Here is a 21,002-nt window from a genome sequence, read left to right on the forward strand (position 1 = left end):
ATCCTGGATGACCGGGGAGATTCGCAATATTGGGAAAGAAGTCCGTGGACTTTTGAACAGAGCACGTCGTAAAAAAGTGGAAGTTTATTGGGATGTGTATTACACACGGCTCAAGAGCGGCAAAACAAGCCTCCTGGAAGCTTTTCTGCGAACAGGTCGATAGGTCGATAATGACGACGCCAAGATAAAAAAGTTTCTCTCAAAAACCCAAGTCGAAACTGAAACTTTAGTAAACGACATGGGAGCAGAGACAACGGAGGACATGTTGAGGCTTTTGATCGAAACCCATTTTCCACGAAGGGACTCACGGAGACACCGGAATCATGGAATAATGACGTTGATCGAAGGTTTATAATAACGGAATTTATGGTGAAGGAATCCTTGAGGAGCTTCAAACCATTTAAGTCACCCGAACTTGAAGGAATATTTCCGGCGTTACTGCAGAAAGAGGCAGACTAACTGGCGCCTCGTCTGGCCAAAATTTGGACAGTATGCATAGGACTTGCATATACTCCGAGACCCTAGCAGGAGGCAAGGTTAGCATTTATACCCAAGCCCTGCAAGGCAAGTTATGCAACACCAAAAGCCTACAGACCCATAAGCCTTACGTCCTTTCTACTCAAAACCATGAAACGTATTGTGGACACCATGATAAAAATATGACATCCAGCGAACTGCTCAAATACAAAGAGCATGCCTATGTCAAGGGAAGGTTGGTGGGGACTACCCTGCACGAGGTTGTGCTTAAAATAGAGGAATCTTTCAATGCCAAAACGTACACGCTAGCGGTATGCATTGACATCGAGGGGGCTTTTAACAATTTGCCGAGCGACAATCCTTAGACCAGTACCGGGTGGACCCAGTCCTTGGAGACTGGAAAAACCATATGGTAAGGAACAGGTGGATAAATTGTGTGTCCCATGGCATAAATATAAGGGTAAAAGTGGCACAGGGTACGCCACAGGGGGGCATTTTATCGGCACTCCTATGGGTGATCACCATAAATGCGGATGCTGACTGAGGACGGATTTGAACCCGTCTGCTACGCAGACAATGTTACAAAACTTCTAAGGGGTAAGGATCCGAAGGAGCTAGGCAAAAGAGCCGAAAGGGTCTAGCATATGACATATGACTGGGCTAGACCCAGAGGTCTCAATGTTAACCCAGAGAATACCACTCCTATGGGTGACCACCATAAATGCGGATGCTGACTGAGGACGGATTTGAACCCGTCTGCCACGCAGACAATGTTACAAAACTTCTAAGGGGTAAGGATACGGACGAGCTAGGCAGAAGAGCCGAAAGGGTCTTGCATATGGAATATGTCTGGGCTAGACCCAGAGGTCTCAATGTTAAGCCATAGAAGACTGAAATATGCCTGTTCACGAAGAAGACGAAGGTGGGCCAATTTTACGCACCACGTTTCCTCAATAAGACGATTTCGATAACTGACAAGGTCAAATACTTCGGAGTGATCTTGGACAGGAAACTGAATTGAAAGTATCACATTCAGGAGCCTACTGAGAAGGCTCACAGATGTTGGGCACTATGTAGACGGGCCATAGGCTCGAAATGGTACCTGAATCCTAGGATAGTCCACTGGCTCTACAGGAGCGTGAATAGACCAATACTTACTTACGCCTCATCAGTTTGGTGGACTGCTATGAAGGCCACCTTAGCGCAGAGGTTAGCATGTCCGCCTATGACGCTAAACGCCTGGGTTCGAATCCTGGCGAGACCATCAGAAATATTTTTCAGCGGTGGATTTCCCCTCCTAATTCTGGCAACATTTGTGAGGTACTATGCCATGTAAAACTTCTCTCCAAAGAGGTGTCGCATTGCGGCACGCCGTTCGGAATCATCTATAAAAGGAGGCCCCTTATCATTGAGCTTAAACTTGAATCGGACTGCACTCATTGACATGTCAAAATTTTGCCCCTGTTCCTTAGTGGAATATTCATGGGTAAGATTTGCATTTGCTATGGAGAAAAGGTGCAACAGGTTCAGAGAACATGTTGTCTTGGCATAGGCAGTGGGCGATGAGGATCACGCTCACTAGGACACCGGAGACTATTCTAGATATCCGACTCATTGACACAGCCGCTGCGTCTATAAGACTTAAGGCGATGGGAGAATGAATTGAGGATGGGAGCAGCTCATACCGGTACAATCGAAGCGACGATAGGAAACCTGGAAGGAAGGGAAGAGGTTTTCAATCGGATATCTGAGATGAACCTTGAAGTCGAGTGCGAGACATTGCTGCCATCGGCACAGTGTCGAACTGACGGAACCCTATTATTGCCATCTGGAAGACCATTTTACACGGATGGATCAACGCTAGTGGACAGAGTGGGCCTGGGGGTTTACAGTGAGAACCCAGGGACTGAGATCTGTTTTAGACTGCCTGACCATAATACGGTCCTGATAGCTGCCTTCAATACACTTGGTTAACCCGAAACCTTTCGGGTCGACGAGGTCCGCGTAGTGGGTGCGTGGGCGACTAATGCTCATGAAACCCTGTGAAACAGCGTAAGGGACGGTAGGACGGTGAAAATCCTATGGGGGGTCCAGATCGTGCGAAGACGAGGCAATTACTAAAAGGAAGTAAGAAGGGGGTCAGTATAGCTTTCGGTATCATAACGGGTCACATAGAATTTCAAGCTCAGTTATGTAAAATCGGTGCGGCAAGTGATAGCATGTGTAGGGCATGCGGGGAGATGATGAGACGTTGGAGCATTTTCTATGTCATTGCCCGGCTTACGCGTCTAACAGATACTGGCGTTTAAGAAGCGACACAATACAAGGATTTTGTAATAAGCACGGAATTCCTAAAATTAAATTTTCTATTTAGAGGTTACTTTATAGTTTTTTAGAGCGCACAACAAGCCGATTACTGGTTTAGGTGTATCTCCATAGTGGCATGTGCGGATTAATATCTGCACCTTCTTTTCAAGCTAACTTAACCTAACCAACTATTCATTTGATTGTCCGAGTAATCCTTATAGTGCTCCGGATGAGAAATAACCTGGAAATAAATGCTGATTTTTGCCATTGGTGCCACCTGACCTCCTTACTCACACATTTTTTACTCGATTTCGTTGAACTATGGAATCATTCGCTCGGTGGAGCTGTATAGTTATGGAAAAGTGGTCTGAGGCGAGGTTGACAATCGTTTGACTTGTCGTGAAGATTGTCAGACCTGCGGCGTGCGTGCTGCTGTGGTTGTAGGGGAAATGTAGAAGGTGAATGAACTGATGTGGAGCATATGTTGGGCACATAGGCGTGGGGTGTCAGATTTCGATGTTGAGTCAGGTTTCTCGATGACAGGGCAGTAAGCTGCATTTGTTGGATTAGTTGAGATAGTGTTAGGCAGATTATTTCTCAATTTTTCTAAAGGTAATGAAGTTAAGGAATAGGATCACATGAAAGACAGTCTCGTTGTTTGGAACTGAATTGTTCAGAAACTTTCTTCTCCATTTTTGCTGATGATCAAAGGCCAGATAATGTCACACTGCAAAGTGTGTAAATCGGTTAAAATACGGTTGAGACAAGTAACACCACGCACATGCATTACCCAATTTTCATTTATTGAACCGTATCAAGCCCATTTATCAACAAATATTTCAGAAAACTGCACTTCATTTAATTTAATTTGGACATTTCTTCACTTTGGTTAGGTTTTCCAAGAGTTACGATCGTCCGACTTGGTTAGTAGTTTGTATTCTTTCGTAAGGTGTTGAAAAATCATTGTCGGACTATTTTTTGAGAAAACATCTTTCTTGTGCGACTTTTTATACCCACCACCGAAGGCTGGGGGTTTATTCATTTTGTCATGCCATTTACAACACAACGAAATATCTATTTCCGACCCTATAAAGTAAATATATTCTTAATCAGCGTAGAAATCTAAAACGATCTAACCATGACCGTTCATCTGTCTGTTGAAATCGCTACAGTCTTTAAAAATAGAGATATTGAGTTGAAACTTTGCACAGATTCTTTTTTTTTTTTTTTGTTCATAAGCTGGTTAAGTTAGAAGATGGGCTATATCGGACTATATCTTGATATAGCTCCATATAGACTGATGCGCCGATTTAGGGTCTTAGACCCATAAAAACCATATTCATTCTGCGATTTTGCCATAATTTGGGACAGTGAGTTGTGTTAGGCTCATCGACATTATTCTTCAACTTAGCGCAGATCGGTTCATATTTGGATATAGCTGCCATATAGACCGATCTCTTGATTGAAGTTCTTGGGCCCATAAAAGGCGCATTTATTGTCCAACTTCGCTGAAATTTGGGACATTAAGTTGTGTTAGGCTTTTCGACATCTTTCTGTAGTTTGGCTCAGATCGGTTCAGATTTAGATATAGCTGCCATATAGATCGATCTCTCTATTTAAAGTTTTACGCCCATAAAAGGCGCATTTATAGGTCGATGACGTCGAAATTTCGTGAGTTAAGTTAGGCCTCTTGACATCCTTCTGCAATATGTCCCATATCGGTCAAGTTTTGGATATAGGTGCCATATGGACGGATCTCTCGATCGGTCTTGATCGTCTCAACATTCTGAATCGAACTAGCCATGTCGGTCCGTCTATCAAAATTACGGTAGCGGTCGAACGCTTAAAGCTAGCAGCTTGAAATTTTGCACAGATACTAGACATTGATGTCGGTCGTTGGGGATTGCAAATAGGTCATATCGGTTCAGATTTGGATATAGCTCCCATATAAACCGATCTCCCGATTTGGCTTCTTGAGCGCCTGGAAGCCGCAATTTTCATCCGATTTGGCTGAAATTTTGCACATAGTGTTCTGTTATGACTTCCAACAACTGTGCCAAGTACGATCCGATTCGATTTATAACCTGATATAGCTCCAATATAAACCGATCCCTCGATTTGACTTCTTGAGGCCCTAGAAGCCGCAATTTTTGTTCGATTTGATTTGACTTTGTACAGAGTAGTCTATTGTGACTTCCAACATTTGCGCAAAGTGCGGCTTAAATCGGTCATAAACATGATATAGCTCCCATTTGAGCCGATTTGACTTCTTGAGCGCCTGGAAGCCGCAATTTTTATCCGATTTGCCTGAAATTTTACACATATTGATCTGTTATGACTTTCAACAACTGTGCCGAGCACAGTCCGGATCGGTTTTTAACCTGATATAGCTTCCATATAAACCCATCTCCCGGTTTGACTTCTTGAGCGCCTGAAAGCCGCAATTTTGTCCGATTTGGCTGAAATTTTCCTCATAGTATTCCATGATGATTTTCAACAACTGTATAGAGTACAATTCACATCGATCTATAACCTGATATAGCTACCATGTAAACCGATCTCCCGATTTGACTTCTTGAGAATCTGGAAGCCGAAATTTTCTTCAGACTTGGCTGAAATTTTGCGCATAGTGTTCTGTTATGAATTTCAACGACTGTGCTAAGTATGGTCCAAATTGGTCAAGAACCTGATATAGCTCCCATTTAAACCGATCTCTGGATTTGACTTCTTGAGCACCTGGAAGGCGCAACTTTTGTTCTATTTGAATGAAGTTTTGCATATAATGTTCTTTTATGACTCTCAACAACTGTGCCAAGTACGGTCAAAATCGGTCTATAACCAGATATAGCTTCCATATTTTAGCAGAAAACATGGTGGTGGGTTGCCAAGATTCGACCCGGCATGCTTTTACTTGATTTTAGTTTTTTTTCAAATTCTTAAAAATGTTCACTGCGCCACAAAATTATGAAAGAATTCATGATGGGGATAATTGATTGGGCCTGCACTGTTCCTTCTATTGGGTTTTAGCGATTTTGGATCACTCGTGTGCTACATGCACAATAGGGAAAAATGTTACGGCCCAAAAACGTTTACTTCGTTGAGGTTCCCATTTACTGTGTGTGTGTTTTTTTTTTTTTGTTATTTTGGCTGTGAACTGGTTTGTTTGGGAACTTCCTACCCTCGTCGCTGGCAGGAAGTTCACATACACATGCACTAATCATCGAATATTGCATCGCCCAACCACCCTGGAGCGCAGTTGTGTATTCGTACGTTGGTATTTTATGTATGGCTATGTGCAGTAACCTTTGCCATTTTACATGATACCAATGATGCTATTGTTGTTTTGCTGCCGTTGTGTTGGGTTGGGTTGTTTCATTGTACATTGTAACAAGTTAAACAACCGTAAGCATAAATTATACAAAAGAGAAACTGTTTTTTATTACTCTCATTTTGAAACGAGTGACTTGTGTGTGTGTGTATGAGTGATTGTCATGCCTCAATGCGATGTACTTATGTGAGATTTTATACTCTTTCTCTCCCAACAGGCAGCAGTAGCAGCAGCAGCAGCAGCAGCATATGTTTGGTGCATGTGTGAGAGTGCAGTAATGCTTTATTTGCCAAAACGAACAATGCTTTTGCTGTTACATGTTTTCGTAAAAGCATGCCTCGATTGAGATGTTTTTATGGTGTTGTGCTGGTTGTGTGTGTGTGAAAGAAATTTTTAAATTATGCTGATTTCAATGCTTCTCAGCATTAATGGCATTGAATGCCACATGGCATTCTTTTGGTTTTATTGATTTTTAAATGTACACAAAATGTATTTTTATAACTGAAACACATACACACACATGTATGAACCTATATTAACATCGTATACCATTGTTATATTAAATCACTTGCATATGTATATGTTGCGTGTGTCGGCATGAGTAAATTGTTTTATATTCTGAGGCATTTTGTGATGTATTGCCTTACGCAAAATTTCTTTTACATCAATTGATTGATGACGAAAATAAATTATAATTCCATAAATAAATACCGAGCCACGCCACAAAGCCTGTCATTATTGTGGAAAAAATTACACTTTAATGGAGAGCTCGCCACAAGCAGAATGAGTAGGCGGCATTGAAGCCAGACAATATGTCGCCCAACTTCGGAAGGGAAAGTGTTTTAAAGCAGTTTTTGTTTTTAAATTACAATCTTGCCTTGAGAGAGATATACAAGGAAAGTTTTTTTTTTTTTGGGAAAAGAAAACATGTGAAATATTCTTTGGGCCATTGTCCTAGAGGATAACTAAAGTAAGTCTATGGACAATATCGCTTAATATAAAAGTTAAATAGAAATGCTAATAATAACAAGTAACATAGAGCTAAGTTCGGTCGTGCCAAATCTTATATACCCTACACCATGGATCGCATTTGTCAACTTCTTCTTTCGAAGAATAATGGATAAGAATTGTTAAGCTATTGAAGCTATATCAAGTTATAGTCCGATTCGGACAAGAAATATTGGGTTGCCCAAAAAGTAATTGCGGATTTTATAAAAGAAAGTAAATGAATTTTTAATAAAACTTAGAATGAACTTTAATCAAATATATTTTTTTACACTTTTTTTCTAAAGCAAGCTAAAAGTAACAGCTGATAACTGACAGAAGAAAGAATGCAATTACAGAGTCACAAGCTGTGAAAAAATTTGTCAACGCCACCTATATGAAAAATCCGCAATTACTTTTTGGGCAACCCAATAAATTGAATGGTGAAGACCTAATAGAAGTCATTGTGTAATATTTCAGTCCATTCGGATAAGAATTGCGCCTTGTAGAGGCTCAAGAAACTTAATCGGAAGATCGGTTTATATGGGAGCAGCATCAGGATATAAATCAATTCAGACCATAATGGACATGTACGTTGAAGGTCATGGGAGAGGACGTTGTACAAAATTTCAACCAATTCGGATGAGAATTGCGCCCTCTAGTGCTTCAAGAAGTCAAGATCCCAGATCGGTTAATATGGCAGCTATATCAGGTTATGGAACGATTTGAACCGTACTTAGCTCAGTTGTTAGAAGTAACAGCAAAACACCTCACGCAAAATTTCATTCAAATCGGATGAGAATTGCGCCCTCTAGTGGCTCAAGAAGTCAAGATCCAAGTTAGGTTTATATGGCAGCTATATCAGGTTACGTACCGATTTGAACCATACTTACCACAGTTGTTGGATGTTATAACAAAACCCTTCATGCAAAATTTCTGGCAAATCGGACGAGAATTGCGCCCACTAGTCCAAGATCCAAGATCGGTTTATATGGCATCGATATCAGGTTATGGAACGATTTGAACCATACTTAGCACAGATGTTGATAGTTATAACAAAAAACTTTATGCAAAATTTCAGCCAAATCGGATGTGAATTGCATCCTCTAGTGGCTCAAGAAGTCAAGATCCAAGATCGGTTTATATGGCAGCTATATCAGGTTATGGACCGATTTGAACCATACAGAGCACAGTTGTAGGATATCATAACAAAATACGTCGTGCAAAATTTGTGCCAAATCGGACGAGAATTGCGCTCTCTAGTGGCTTAAGAAGTCTAGATCCAAGTTAGGTTTATATGGCAGCTATATCAGGTTATGTACCGATTTGAACCATACTTACCACAGTTGTTGGATGTTATAACAAAACCCTTCATGCAAAATTTCTGCGGAAGTTAGGAAGTTAGCGTGCTTTCGACAGACAGACGGACGTACGGACGGACGGACAGACGGACGGACATGGCTAGATTGACATAAAATGTCGCGACGATCAAGAATATCTATACTTTATGGACGAATATTTCGAGTAGTTACAAACAGATTGACGAAATTAGTGTACCCCCATCCTATGGTGGAGGGTATAAAAATTAGGTCCAAGTAACTGGGGGGCCGCCCCAACCCCCCTAAAATAGGTTTTTTGGACGATCATGACAACGAGGGACTCAAATGAAAGATATTCGGGAGTAGATTGCGAATATGGTCAGGAAGGAGAAATAGGTTTTAGAATTTGTTGATTTCGCAAGGGGGGCGGACCCTCCCCTGTTACCCAAAAACACCACCCAAAATCAAAAGTGGACCGATCGGGCAATATGGGTATCAAATGAAAGGTATTGGAAAATAAAATTCAAGTTTGATATTAAAATTTGGGCCTAAGTACCCATCGGGCCGCCCCCACCCCAAAGTTCCCCCAAACAGACATATTGGACGTTCCTGTCAATATGGGCCTCAAATAAAAGGTATTCGGGAGTAGATTGCGAATCTGGCATACAAATATAGATCGAAGTATAGGGGGTCACCCTACCCCCCAAAAACGCCTTAAATGGGCATATGACCCATCATGACTATATGAGGCTCGGTTTTTTGTTTGTTCCGTTGAATCAAAAACGGCTGAACTGATTTTCTTAAAATTGTTAGAGATGGTGTAAGTTTGTATGGAAGGAAACATAGCCTTTATATATTTTAGATATCGGATGGGGCGGTCTCTTCCCCTTACACCAAAAACGCTATCCAAAACCAAATGTGGACCGAAAGCAATTCCAAGTATGAATCATATCGGTACTATGTTCGACTAGTATTGCGCCTAACCCAATCAAATATTTTTCTTTGCCTCCCAGTTTTCACAGAACACCTTATTATACAATACAATGTCATACAAATGTACACCCTCTAACAAAGCTCAACACTTTCCTCAACTCTATGAAAGCAAAGAAATCACAAAAAAAAGACACCACCCACTTAACGCGTTATAATTTTCTACATTTGCAGATACTGGACGGTGACAGATATCGATTATCACAATTTGCGAACACCACGTCGCATATTTTGCATGATATTTACAGTGTGGTTTTTTGCCGTCATTGTTTCGTTGGCGCCCCAATTTGGCTGGAAGGACCCCGAATACATGGAGCGCATTGAACAGCAAAAGTGTATGGTATCGCAGGATGTCATCTATCAGGTAAGAATGCTCAGCAGCCCCAGGCAATTAGCCATTAATTATGCATGGACACATTCACATCATTTGTTGTTTAACAAGCCACCTTTTGAGTTAATTGTATGCTCATGTATCATGCGCGGCCATGATGTGCCATTTTTCAAGTATACACATTTTTACCACACAACTGATTTTTTTTTTTTTGGGGGTCTTGTGGTTTTTTCTCTACAGATTTTCGCCACTTGTTGCTCCTTCTATGTTCCATTATTAATGATTCTGGTGCTGTACTGGAAAATCTATAAAATTGCCCGCAAACGTATCCAAAGGCGAACAAAGCGTTTACATTATTCCCAGAGCACAACAAAGGATGTGGTGGTAAGTTGGAGTAATCAATCAATCATAATGTTAACTACCTACCTTCGTTCGTTGGTTGATAATGTTGAAGTATTTTACATGCTTATTTGGGTTTGACAGGGTAAACCGAGGAATTATCAAGGTTGTCTGATGTGTGCCAGCATCATCACACCCTTGGATATGTTGATATAAAACCACAGCATAGTATTGAATACAGTTGTGTGGGTATGGAAGGGACTGACACTAGAAGTTTTTTTTTCGAACACATGCTGCAAAATGTCGAATACATTTTGTATTTAAGTGTTTTTTATACTCTCCATCGAAGAACGGAGGTTTATTTCGTTTCTCTTTCCCTTTGCAACACTTGGCAATATTCATTTCCCACCCAAGAAAGTATATTTGTTCCTAGGTTAAAGTGGCAGTCTATTTTCTAACTATACTCACGTAGAATAGTTTAGTCCACTGCGATACCAAAGTAGCAACCGAGCAGGCCTATAGTATTAGGTTAGGTTAGGTGGCAAGAGGTTGGCGCCAAGATTTGTGTCTAAGCATCCGCGTAAGCCATCATGTGACCCATTGTGATTCCTCACGAAATATTCCACTTCTTTCGGCAGAAAGACCTGCCTGGAAGATAGGTTTCAATGAAGTCCTCGTATTTGACTGGGTTAATGCCTCTGAGTTTATCTAGTGCCTGAAAGAAAAAACAAGTAAACAAGTAAAAGCGTGCTAAGTTCGGCCGGGCCGAATCTTATATACCCTCCACCATGGATCGCATTTGTCGAGTTCTCTTCCCGGCATCTCTTCTTAGGCAAAACAGGATATAAGAAAAGATTTGCTCTGCTATTAGAGCGACATCAAGATATGGTCCTGTTTGGACCACAATTAAATTATATGTTGGAGACCTGTGTAAAATGTCAGCCAATTCGAATAAGAATTGCGCTCTTTGTGAGCTCAAAAAGTAAAATAGAGAGATCGATTTATATGGGAGCTGTATCGGGCTATGGTCCGATTCAGATCATAATAAACACGTATGTTGATGGTCATGAGAGAATCCGTCGTACAAAATTTCAGGCAAATCGGATAATAATTGCGACCTCTAGAGGCTCAAGAAGTCAAGATCCCAGATCGGTTTATATGGCAGCTATATCAGGTTATGAACCGACTTGTACTTTATTTGCCATAGTTGTTGAAAGTAACAATAAAAAACGTCTTGCGACATTTCAGCCAAATCGGATAGGAATTGCGCCCTCTAGAAGCTCAAGAAGTCAAGTCCCCAGATCTGTTTATATGACAGCTATATCAGGTTATGAACCGATTTGAACCATATTTGGCACAGTTGTTGGATATCATAACAAAATACTACGTGCCAAAATTCATTCAAATTGGATAAGAATTGCGCCCTCTAGAGGCTCAAGAAGTCAAGACCCAAGATCGGTTTATATGACAGCTATATAAGGTTATAGATCGATTTGAACCATACTTGGCACAGTTGTTGGATATCGTAACAAAACATGTCATGCTAAATTTCATTCCAATCGGATAAGAATTGCGCCTTCTAGAGGCTCAAGAAGTCAAGACCCAAGATCGGTTTATATGGCAGCTATATCAGGTTATGAACCGATTTGAACCATACTTGGCACAGTTATTGGATATCAATACAAAACACGTCGTGCAAAATTTCATCCCAATCGGATAAGAATTGGGCACTCTAGAGGCTCAAGAAGTCAAGACCCATGATCGGTTTATATGGCAGCTATATCAGGTTATGAACCGATTTGAACCATACTTGGCACAGTTGTTGGATATCATAACAAAACACGTCGTGCAAAATTTCATCCCAATCGGATAAGAATTGCGCACTCTAGAGGCTCAAGAAGTCAAGACCCAAGATCGGTTTATATGGCAGCTATATCAAAACATAGACCGATATGGCCCATTTACAATACCAACCGACCTACACTAATAAAAAGTATTTGTGCAAAATTTCAAGCGGCTAGCTTTACTCCTTCGGAAGTTAGCGTGCTTTCGACAGACAGACGGACGGACGGACGGACGGACGGACGGACGGACATGGCTAGATCGACATAAAATGTCGCGACGATCAAGAATATATATACTTTATGGGGTCTCAGACGAATATTTCGAGTAGTTACAAACAGAATGACGAAATTAGTATACCCCCCATCTTATGGTGGAGGGTATAAAAAGCGTTTAGTTCGGCCGGGCCGAACTTTGGATAACCACCACCTCGGACATATAGGTAAACCACCTTTCGTCAAAATTGATATATCGGCCTATATGGAAGCTATATTCAAATCTAGACCGATTTGGGCCAAGTTGCAGAAAAATGTCAAAGAGGCTAACACAACTCACTGTCCCGAATTTCGGCGACATCGGACAATAAATACGCCTTTTATGGTCCCAAAACCTTAAACCGAGAGATCGGTCTATATAACAGCTATATTCAAATCTGAAGCGATCTCGGCCAAATTGAAGAAGTGTGCGAGGGGCTTAACTCAACTCGATGTCCCAAATTTCGGCGAAATCGGACAATAAATGCGCCTTTTAGAAGCTCAAAGCCTTAAATCGAGAGATCGGTCTATATAGAAGCTATATCCGAATCTGAACCGATCTGAGCCAAATTGAAGAAAGATGTCGAAGAGCCTAACAAAACTCACTGCCCCAAATTTCAGCAAAATCGGATAATAAATGTGGCTTTTATGGGCCCAAGACCCTCAATCGGCAAATCGGTCTATATGACAGCTATATGCAAATCTGCACCGATCTCGGCCAAATTGAAGAAGTATGTCGAGGGGCTTAACTGTTCCAAATTTCGGCGAAATCGGACAATAAATGCGCCCTTCATGAGCCCAAAGCCTTAAATCGAGAGATCGGTCTATATGGCTGCTATATCTGAATCTGAACCGATCTGGGCCAAATTGAGGAAAGATGTCCAAGGGGTTAAGACAACTCACTTTCCCAAATTTCAGTAAAATCGGATAATAAATGTGGCTGTTATCGGCCCAAAACCTTCAATCGGCGAATCGGTCTATATGACAGCTATATGCAAATCTTAACCGATCTGAGCCAAATTAAAGAAGGATATCGAAGGGCCCAAGACAACTCACTGTCCCAAATTTCAGCAAAATCGGATAATAAATGTGGCTTTTATGGGGGCAAGACCCTCAATCGGCGAATCGGTCTATATGACAGCTATATGCAAATCTGGACCGATCTAGGCCAAATTGAAGAAGGATGTCGAAGGGCCTAAGACAACTCACTGTCCCAAATTTCAGCAAAATCGAATAATAAATGTGGGTTTGATGGGCGCAAGACTTTTAATCGAGAGATCGGTCTATATGGCAGCTATATCCAAATCTGAACCAATCTGGGCCAAATTGAGGAAAGATGTCGAAAGGCCGAACACAACTCACTGTCCCAAATTTCAGCAAAATCGGATAATAAATGTGGCTTTTATTGGCCCAAGACCCTCAATCGGCGGATCAATCTATATGACAGCTATATGCAAATCTGGACCGATATAGTCCAAATTGAAGGAAGATGTCGAAGGGATTAAGACTACTCACTGTCCCAAATTTCAGCAAAATCGGATAATAAATGTGGCTTTTATGGGCCCAAGACCCTAAATCGACGGATCAGTCTATATGGGGGAGATATCAAGATATAGTCCGATGTAGCCCATCTTCGAACTTATACTGCCTATGGACTAAAAAATAATCTGTGCTAAGTTACAGCTCAATATCTCAATTTTTAAAGACTGTAGCGTGATTTCAACAGACAGAAGGACGGCACCTTTCATAGGGTCATAGGAATGTGTGACATTCCTGTAGAAGCATCCGTAACTCCCAATAGCGGCTTAGGACCTTGGATCTCGTACATGTGCTGTTTAACGCCTTTAACATCGCTTGACTGTCTCTGAAAATATGAATTTCTGGTCGCCCGATATTCACAGACAACACAAGTTCCGCTGCTACAGCCAACGCATACACCTCTGCTTGAAAGCTGTTGCAGACATCCCTCATCCGCAAGAAGACATTGATATAGAGTTCACTGCAATATTGTAACGACGAGTTTACCTCTGGTTGCTGGGGTACAGCTCACCGGGAGCAGCGTCAGTCCTAGAAATTTATTTGTGTCAGTGACAGAGAGATAAAAGGCGGTTTATATTTATTTCAATGGGTTTTATTTGGTAAATAGTACTTAATCTAGGTGTTATCGATTATGGCTTAAGTTTCAGACGGAGATCTGCGCCCTGGCTATGTTAATCCCGGAGACGTGATTCTCCGGATCACGGCGTGGATATGACACCAAGTCATGGTGTGATGCTCGCAGGCCGATGGCAAGAGTGTGCGTTCGAGGGCTCAGCGGCTCTGATGCCTGAAGAACAAAAGTGAGGTGCTGGCTACAGGTTTCTCGGAGACGTGGCTCACCCACGACGTGGGTGTGACACGAATTCACGGGGCGGTGGTTGTGGACTTTTGACACGAATGGGTGCTCGAGGGCTCAGCGGCTCTTATGTCGGAAGGACGAAGGCGAGGTTCTGGCCGTGTTTGTCTCGGAGACGTGATTCACTCACGCAGGGATACGGCACTAAATCACGGGGTAATGGCCGTGGACAAATGTCACGTGGGTGTATTTGCGGGCTCAGCGGCTCTTATAGCTGAAGGACAAAGGCGAAGTGATTCACTCATGGCGTGAATACGGCACAAAATCACGGGGGGATGTTCTAAGGCAGAAGACACGTGACAGTATTCGCGGGCTCAGCGGCTTTTACGTCTGAAGTACAAAGACGAGGTGCTGGCTATGTTGGTTTCGAAGACGTGGTTCACCCACGGCGTGAATACGGCACTAAATCACGGGGTGATGGCCTAAGGCAAAAATCGCGTAATCCTATTCGCGGGCTCAGCGGCTCATATGTTGGAAGGACAAAGGCGAATTGCTGGCTATTTTGGTTTCGGAGACGTGGTTCACTCACGGAGTGAATATGGCACTAAATCATGGGGTAGTGGTTGTGGACAGAAAGCACGTGACAGTATTCGCGGACTCAGCGGCTTTTACGTCTGAAGTACAAAGGCGAGGTGCTGGCTATGTTGGTTTCGGAGACGTGGTACACTCACGGCGTGGGTCGGCTCTAGATCATGGTGTGGTGAATTGCGTGTTCACTGGCTCAGGGGCTCCTATGTCTAATGGACCCCAGGCAAAACGCTAGCGATTATGTTAATCTACAGGCTCTGACACTCAGGCTCTGCACACTAAAGTTCTTCACTCTACTTACTTGGATACTGCCACTGTTCCACATCACACTTGACAGTTCCTTTTCAAGCTGGCCTTTCCCTTCGTATACCATTCGGGATAACGGTAACTTGTTTACCACAATAATTCACTCTGTTGCAAGGCCTGTGTTTAGTTGTTGTCTTCGTTGAGCACTGCTGAAACCCACTCTTGTATGGTGTTGTTGACTACAATCCCATTGACAAAACACCAGTGGTTTGTAAAGGGTCGATGCTTTGACAAAATACAAAATAGACTAACTACGCTAAATTAAGCTTCGCGGCTTAATTTAGCGTAAGTTCCATAATTCAATAGAATTTCATGGTAATTCAATTGACAATTAAAATGCAATAATTCAAGCAATACTTCATACTTAAAAATTGACGGCACCACATGCGTTGTACTGACACTGAGTATATGGGAAGGAAAATGAGCTTACCAACTTTTCACGTCACAATACATACCACACCTTCTTCCATTTTCGATCCATCTGTAAAAACGTTATTGCCTGATAACCTATCCCGCCTTTCTGCCGCTCTGCCAGTGTAGGTAACTTTATCCGCACTCCTTTATCCACCACGTCCATTCCCATCTGGAAGTCAGTCTGAGAGACCGCCATAGTACTATCCAAAATGCGTATATGTCTCGCTGTTGACCCACGAATCAAGTCAAGCTGTGACAATCTGCGAAGAGTCCTCTCCGCTATCTCCCTTATAAACAAGTCCGAAGGCTGAATTCCCAACATAACCTCTAATGACCCAGTTGCAGTGATTCTCATAGTCCCAGAAACAAATCTTAGTGCTACTCTATTCACCCTGTTAAGGTTACGGGTATGTGATACAAAATCCGTCACCGTCCAGCAGACGTGGCAGCCATATGCGAGGACTGGCTGCACCACCACCAAGAACAACCAGTGCATAAGCCTGAGCCCCACTTACTCCCTGCATGTTTTCTGACATGAATACCATGCCGCAAAGGCCTTTCTAATACCCCATGTTCAGTCTTCAATCCAATTTGCTGTCTAGAATCACTCCCAAAAATGTCGCCGATTGCGATAACTGTAAAGTCAACCTCTGCAGCGGGGGTAGCCTAAAGACCGGTATCCTCCTTCTCATCGTAACAGGACCAATTCCATCTTTTTTGTGTGTCTAGAATCACCAAAAAAAAATGTCGCCGACTGCGATAAATGTTAAGTCACCCCCTGCAGCGGGGGTAGCCTATAGACCGGTATCCTCCTCCTCATCGTAACAGGACCAATTCCATCTTACCCATATTCACACCCAGGCCGCATCCCTCGGCCCATGTAGCAAAGCAGCCAAGTGCACCATCCAAAATCCCTGAAACCGTGTCCAAAAACTTCCCTGTGGCGGGAAAAACCAGATCGTATCCCATCTCATCCTTTCCCGTCTTCTAAGAAGACCGTCCATCACGATGATCCAGAGCAAAGGTGATATCACCCCTCCCTGAGGTATTCCCCCAGTGACATTCACGTTCAATGTGAATTCACCAATAGTAGCCGCTATCTACCTGCCCCATAGCATATTCATTATCCAAGCCGCATCTATGGCAGATGGGCTTACTTTGGCCCCTTCAATATCCAGAAATGCCGCCAAGGTTTTCCTTCTTATAATCGATATGTCTTTCAAGATGTTGTATTGGTTTGCCCAAAAAGTAATTGCGGATTTTTCATATAGTCGGCGTTGACAAATTTTTTCACAGCTTGTGACTCTGTAATTGCATTCTTTCTTCTGTCAGTTATCAGCTGTTACTTTTAGCTTGCTTTAGAAAAAAGTGTAAAAAAGTATATTTGCTTAAAGTTCATTCTAAGTTTTATTAAAAATGCATTTACTTTCTTTTAAAAAATCCGCAATTACTTTTTGGGCAACCCAATACTACATGATGTAATGCAGAATCCACGGATCTGCCCTTAATACAGGCTGGCAACATGAGAAATAAGACGTCCCCAACTTCTTCTGATGTGAAGGTCCAAAATCTTCTCCAGCATTTTAAAAAGAAAAGAGAGGAGACTCAACGGTCTAAAATCCTTCATTGAACTGTGTTGCAGCTTTCCTGTCTTCGGTAATTAAAAACCACCTTAACCCTCCTCCAAGACTTGAGAACATAGGCAAATCCTGTACACGCCCAGAATACTTGTACGTATGTGTGACACAAATGGTCAAAAACCTCCTGCAGCATTTTTGTATAAATGTCGTCCGGCCCCAGGAATTTAAATGGTCCAAATGTGTAAAGTTCCCAATGTACGCTTGCCTGAGTCACCAGTATGTCGGCAACGTTCTCCCCATCCATATATCCCATGGATGAATTCCTTGTTCAGTGAGTTTGCAATCTGGAAAATGTGTCTCAAGCAAATGTGATAGGGTGTCCCGAGGAGAGACAATCTACTCACCATTTGGCCTCTGTAAGTTCCCCATGTACGGGCTATGCTTCGCCACCAGCTTCCGCAATCAATCAATCGAACGAAATTCCACTTTTGGATTTTCTGAACTCCTTCTTGTAAGTCATCAGTTTTTCCTTATACAAGTCTCACAATGCAATGTTGCCACCACCCCTAGCTGCATTAAATGCCCGTCTAACATCTTTTCCTACAGCGTTAATCGAACCCATCCGTGCACGCCACCTGCTCGACTACCCAGGCGATGTTTATTCTTGGTTGTCATAAAAATCTGACCATGGCCATGCGTTCATCTGTCTGTTGATATTGAGCTAAGCTTTGCCCAAATTATTTTTTTGTTCGTACGCAGGTTAAGTTCGAAGATGGGCTATATCGGACAATATATTGCCATGGCCCCCATTGGTTGGTCTATGGAGTGGAGCAGACGTGTTTAAAGTTTGTAAAGAATATCTCTAAACCTTGTAATAGGTATTATGTGCCCAAGAAGTTGTTTGAAGATAAGCACGATGGTGTTGTCCACTAGCTAGTTGATGTTCTGCGTCGGTTTCGAGTGGAGCGGTAGATGTTAAAGCTCGGGAGTTGGCTCAGAATGGCCTCCAAAGACCCAACAGCTGCGGTGATTGTATCAGACCGATAGTATCTAACGGCCATTGGCCGTTATTGGCAAACGAGCATCGCTCTTAGGTTTATTGAGAACTTGGAACAAAGGGACATAAGACTCTCACCGATAAGGAGAGGCTTCGGGATTTGATGCACGTTTACCCCAAAAACCCCAAGTTCGGGTTAGGAAGTCTCACTGCAGTCATGCAAAAGACTGTGTCACCTGGCGGGCGTCCCATCTCAAAGAGATCTAAGAAAAGGTCTAGAAATGTTCCTAATATCGCTAAAAGCACTACCGGCCCTTATCGTCAATGGAGAAGAGAGAGTTGCATACCTCGACAGATGGACGGACATGGCCTCCACCATGGATCACATTCGACCCGATCCTTGAATGACTTTTTCTTATACGTAGAAGATACATCTAAAGCTGCTGATGGGCAATACTTGTTATGATTATTACAAGTCGTTTAAAAGTAGGTCTAAAATTTTAGCCAAATAATTGCACCCTCTAGAGGCTCAAGAAGTCAAAACAGGCCATCGGCTTATATGGGAGTTAAATCATGTTATGAACCAATTGAAACTATTCTTGGCACAGCTATTGAAACAAAACACCTCATGCGCTATTTCAGCCAAATCGAATAAGAATTGTGCCTTCTAGGGACTCAAGAAGTTAATATCCGGTAGTTAGTATCAAAACATGGACCGATATGGCCCATTTAAAATCCCATCCGAACTACACTAATAGGAAGTATTTGTGCTGAATTTAAAGCTCTCAGCTTTAATCCTCCGAAAGTTTGCGTTCTTTCGACAGACAGACGGACGGACGTCACGGACAGAGGGACGGACCTACATGTCAGCCAAATCGGATAAGAATTGCGAGGAGGAAGTATAATCGGGAGCTCGGTATTGAACGGATTCGAATAATACTTGGCACATCTGTACAAGTCATAGTACAAAATGTCAGCCAAAACGGATAAGAATTGGGCCTCCTTAAGGATCAAGAAGACTAGATCCGAGATCGGTTAATATGGGAGCTATATCAAAGCAAGGATCGATTTGGGCCATTTACAATCCCAACCGACCTATTCTAATAGGAAGTCTTAGATTAAAATCTCAAGCGACTAGCTTTACTCCTTCGAAAGTTTGCGTGCTTTTAACAGACAGACCGACGGACAGACAAAGGGATATGGCTAGATCGACTTAAATGTCACGACGACCAAGAGTGTATATACTTTGTGGAGTCTTAGACCAATATATCGATATGTAACAAACGGAATTACGAACCCCAATCATATGGTAGGGGGTATAAAAATTAAATGAAAATTGGTTTTTAGCATTTTTATGGTTTTGAAGTAATTTTTAAAGGATTTTTTTGAACTTCTTTACAAACTCTGAATTAAAAAATACTTCATTGCCCCTAATAACAGCTTCTTAAAAATTTCGTTTCAACTTGTGACAACCTACAAATATAAACATATTGGCTTGCCCAAAAAGTAATTGCGGATTTTTCATATAGTCGGCGTTGAGAAATTTTTCTACAGCTTGTGACTCTGTAATTGCATTCTTTCTTCTATCAGTTATCAGCTGTTACTTTTAGCTTGCTTTAGAAAAAAAGTGTAAAAAAAATATATTTGATTAAAGTTCATTCTAGGCTTTATTAAAAATGCATTTACTTTCTTTTAAAAAAATCCGCAATTACTTTTTGGGCAAGACAATATAATCACCATTTGCATTAGAAGTGAGAAATGTTAAACATGTTATCTTTCTCAGTGCTGAATATTGTTTTAGCTGCCAAAAAAATCTTCTTCGCACTCCGTCAATTTAAATGTATATGCCTTGTGTGATACCCCACTGTTTTGGTTTTGCTTCCATGCATGCTGTCTGCACATTTCCCAGTGGCAACAGCCCCAAGTTTTGTTAATTAAGAGAGGATGCTTTCATGCAGACATGCATGCAAATGCATCATTATCTATTCATAAATAATGAATTCGTTACCTATCCCTCACAATGCACACTTCCCATAGACCCATAGAATTCAATTTTATTTCATGCAAATATTTCCTGAATGAGTTTGTGAGGCCTGAAGGAAGTCAACAGCAAAACTGCAGAAATTAAATAATTCTTTAATTCACATGCTAAATGTACACAATTTGCCACAATTGTATAACTGACAGCCGTTGAAGTGATGTTTCATAAAAAATAAAAATTAATTTCAAATACTCTAGAGTAGAGAACTTTGGAAAATTATATGACAGTGGTGCATTAGGTGTAGTTGGTTTTAAACCCTTAACGTTAAATGTGTAGAGAATACCCTAAAGTAGGTCCTGGCCTGGAGTTAGAAAAGAAGTCTCCCAATGTGGTTATTGGCATGAAGTGTGTGAATTAAACATCTTTTCTTGTGAACTCTTGTAATAAGTATGTTGAGGTTCCCACCACACAGGCTGGAACTTTGAGCTCCGACTTGTGTGGTGTCCATCGTTATCACGGGAAGCTTAGCTGAAAGCTAACGGACGCGTCCACAGGTTGCGGATGGTAAAATGCACCGTTTTTATGCGGATTAGCTGTAAATGCGGCCGCGGGCAGTCAGCGATTTCGGGG

General features: G+C 41.9%; 1 protein-coding gene across 4 annotated transcripts in view; it reads left to right on the forward strand.

The window, feature by feature from the left end:
• LOC106092980 (5-hydroxytryptamine receptor 2B) overlaps positions 1 to 21,002 on the forward strand; it is a 93,092-nt gene that overhangs the window by 38,910 nt on the left and 33,180 nt on the right. For all 4 annotated transcript variants that reach the window (XM_013259941.2, XM_013259940.2, XM_059369290.1 and 1 more), the window contains exons 4-5: positions 9,580 to 9,769; positions 9,977 to 10,120. In XM_013259941.2, the coding sequence (XP_013115395.2) occupies positions 9,580 to 9,769; positions 9,977 to 10,120 (334 nt within the window). The remainder of the gene's footprint in view (positions 1 to 9,579; positions 9,770 to 9,976; positions 10,121 to 21,002) is intronic.

The sequence above is a fragment of the Stomoxys calcitrans genome, chromosome 5 (genome assembly GCF_963082655.1).
Source record: "Stomoxys calcitrans chromosome 5, idStoCalc2.1, whole genome shotgun sequence".
Lineage (NCBI taxonomy): Eukaryota > Metazoa > Arthropoda > Insecta > Diptera > Muscidae > Stomoxys > Stomoxys calcitrans.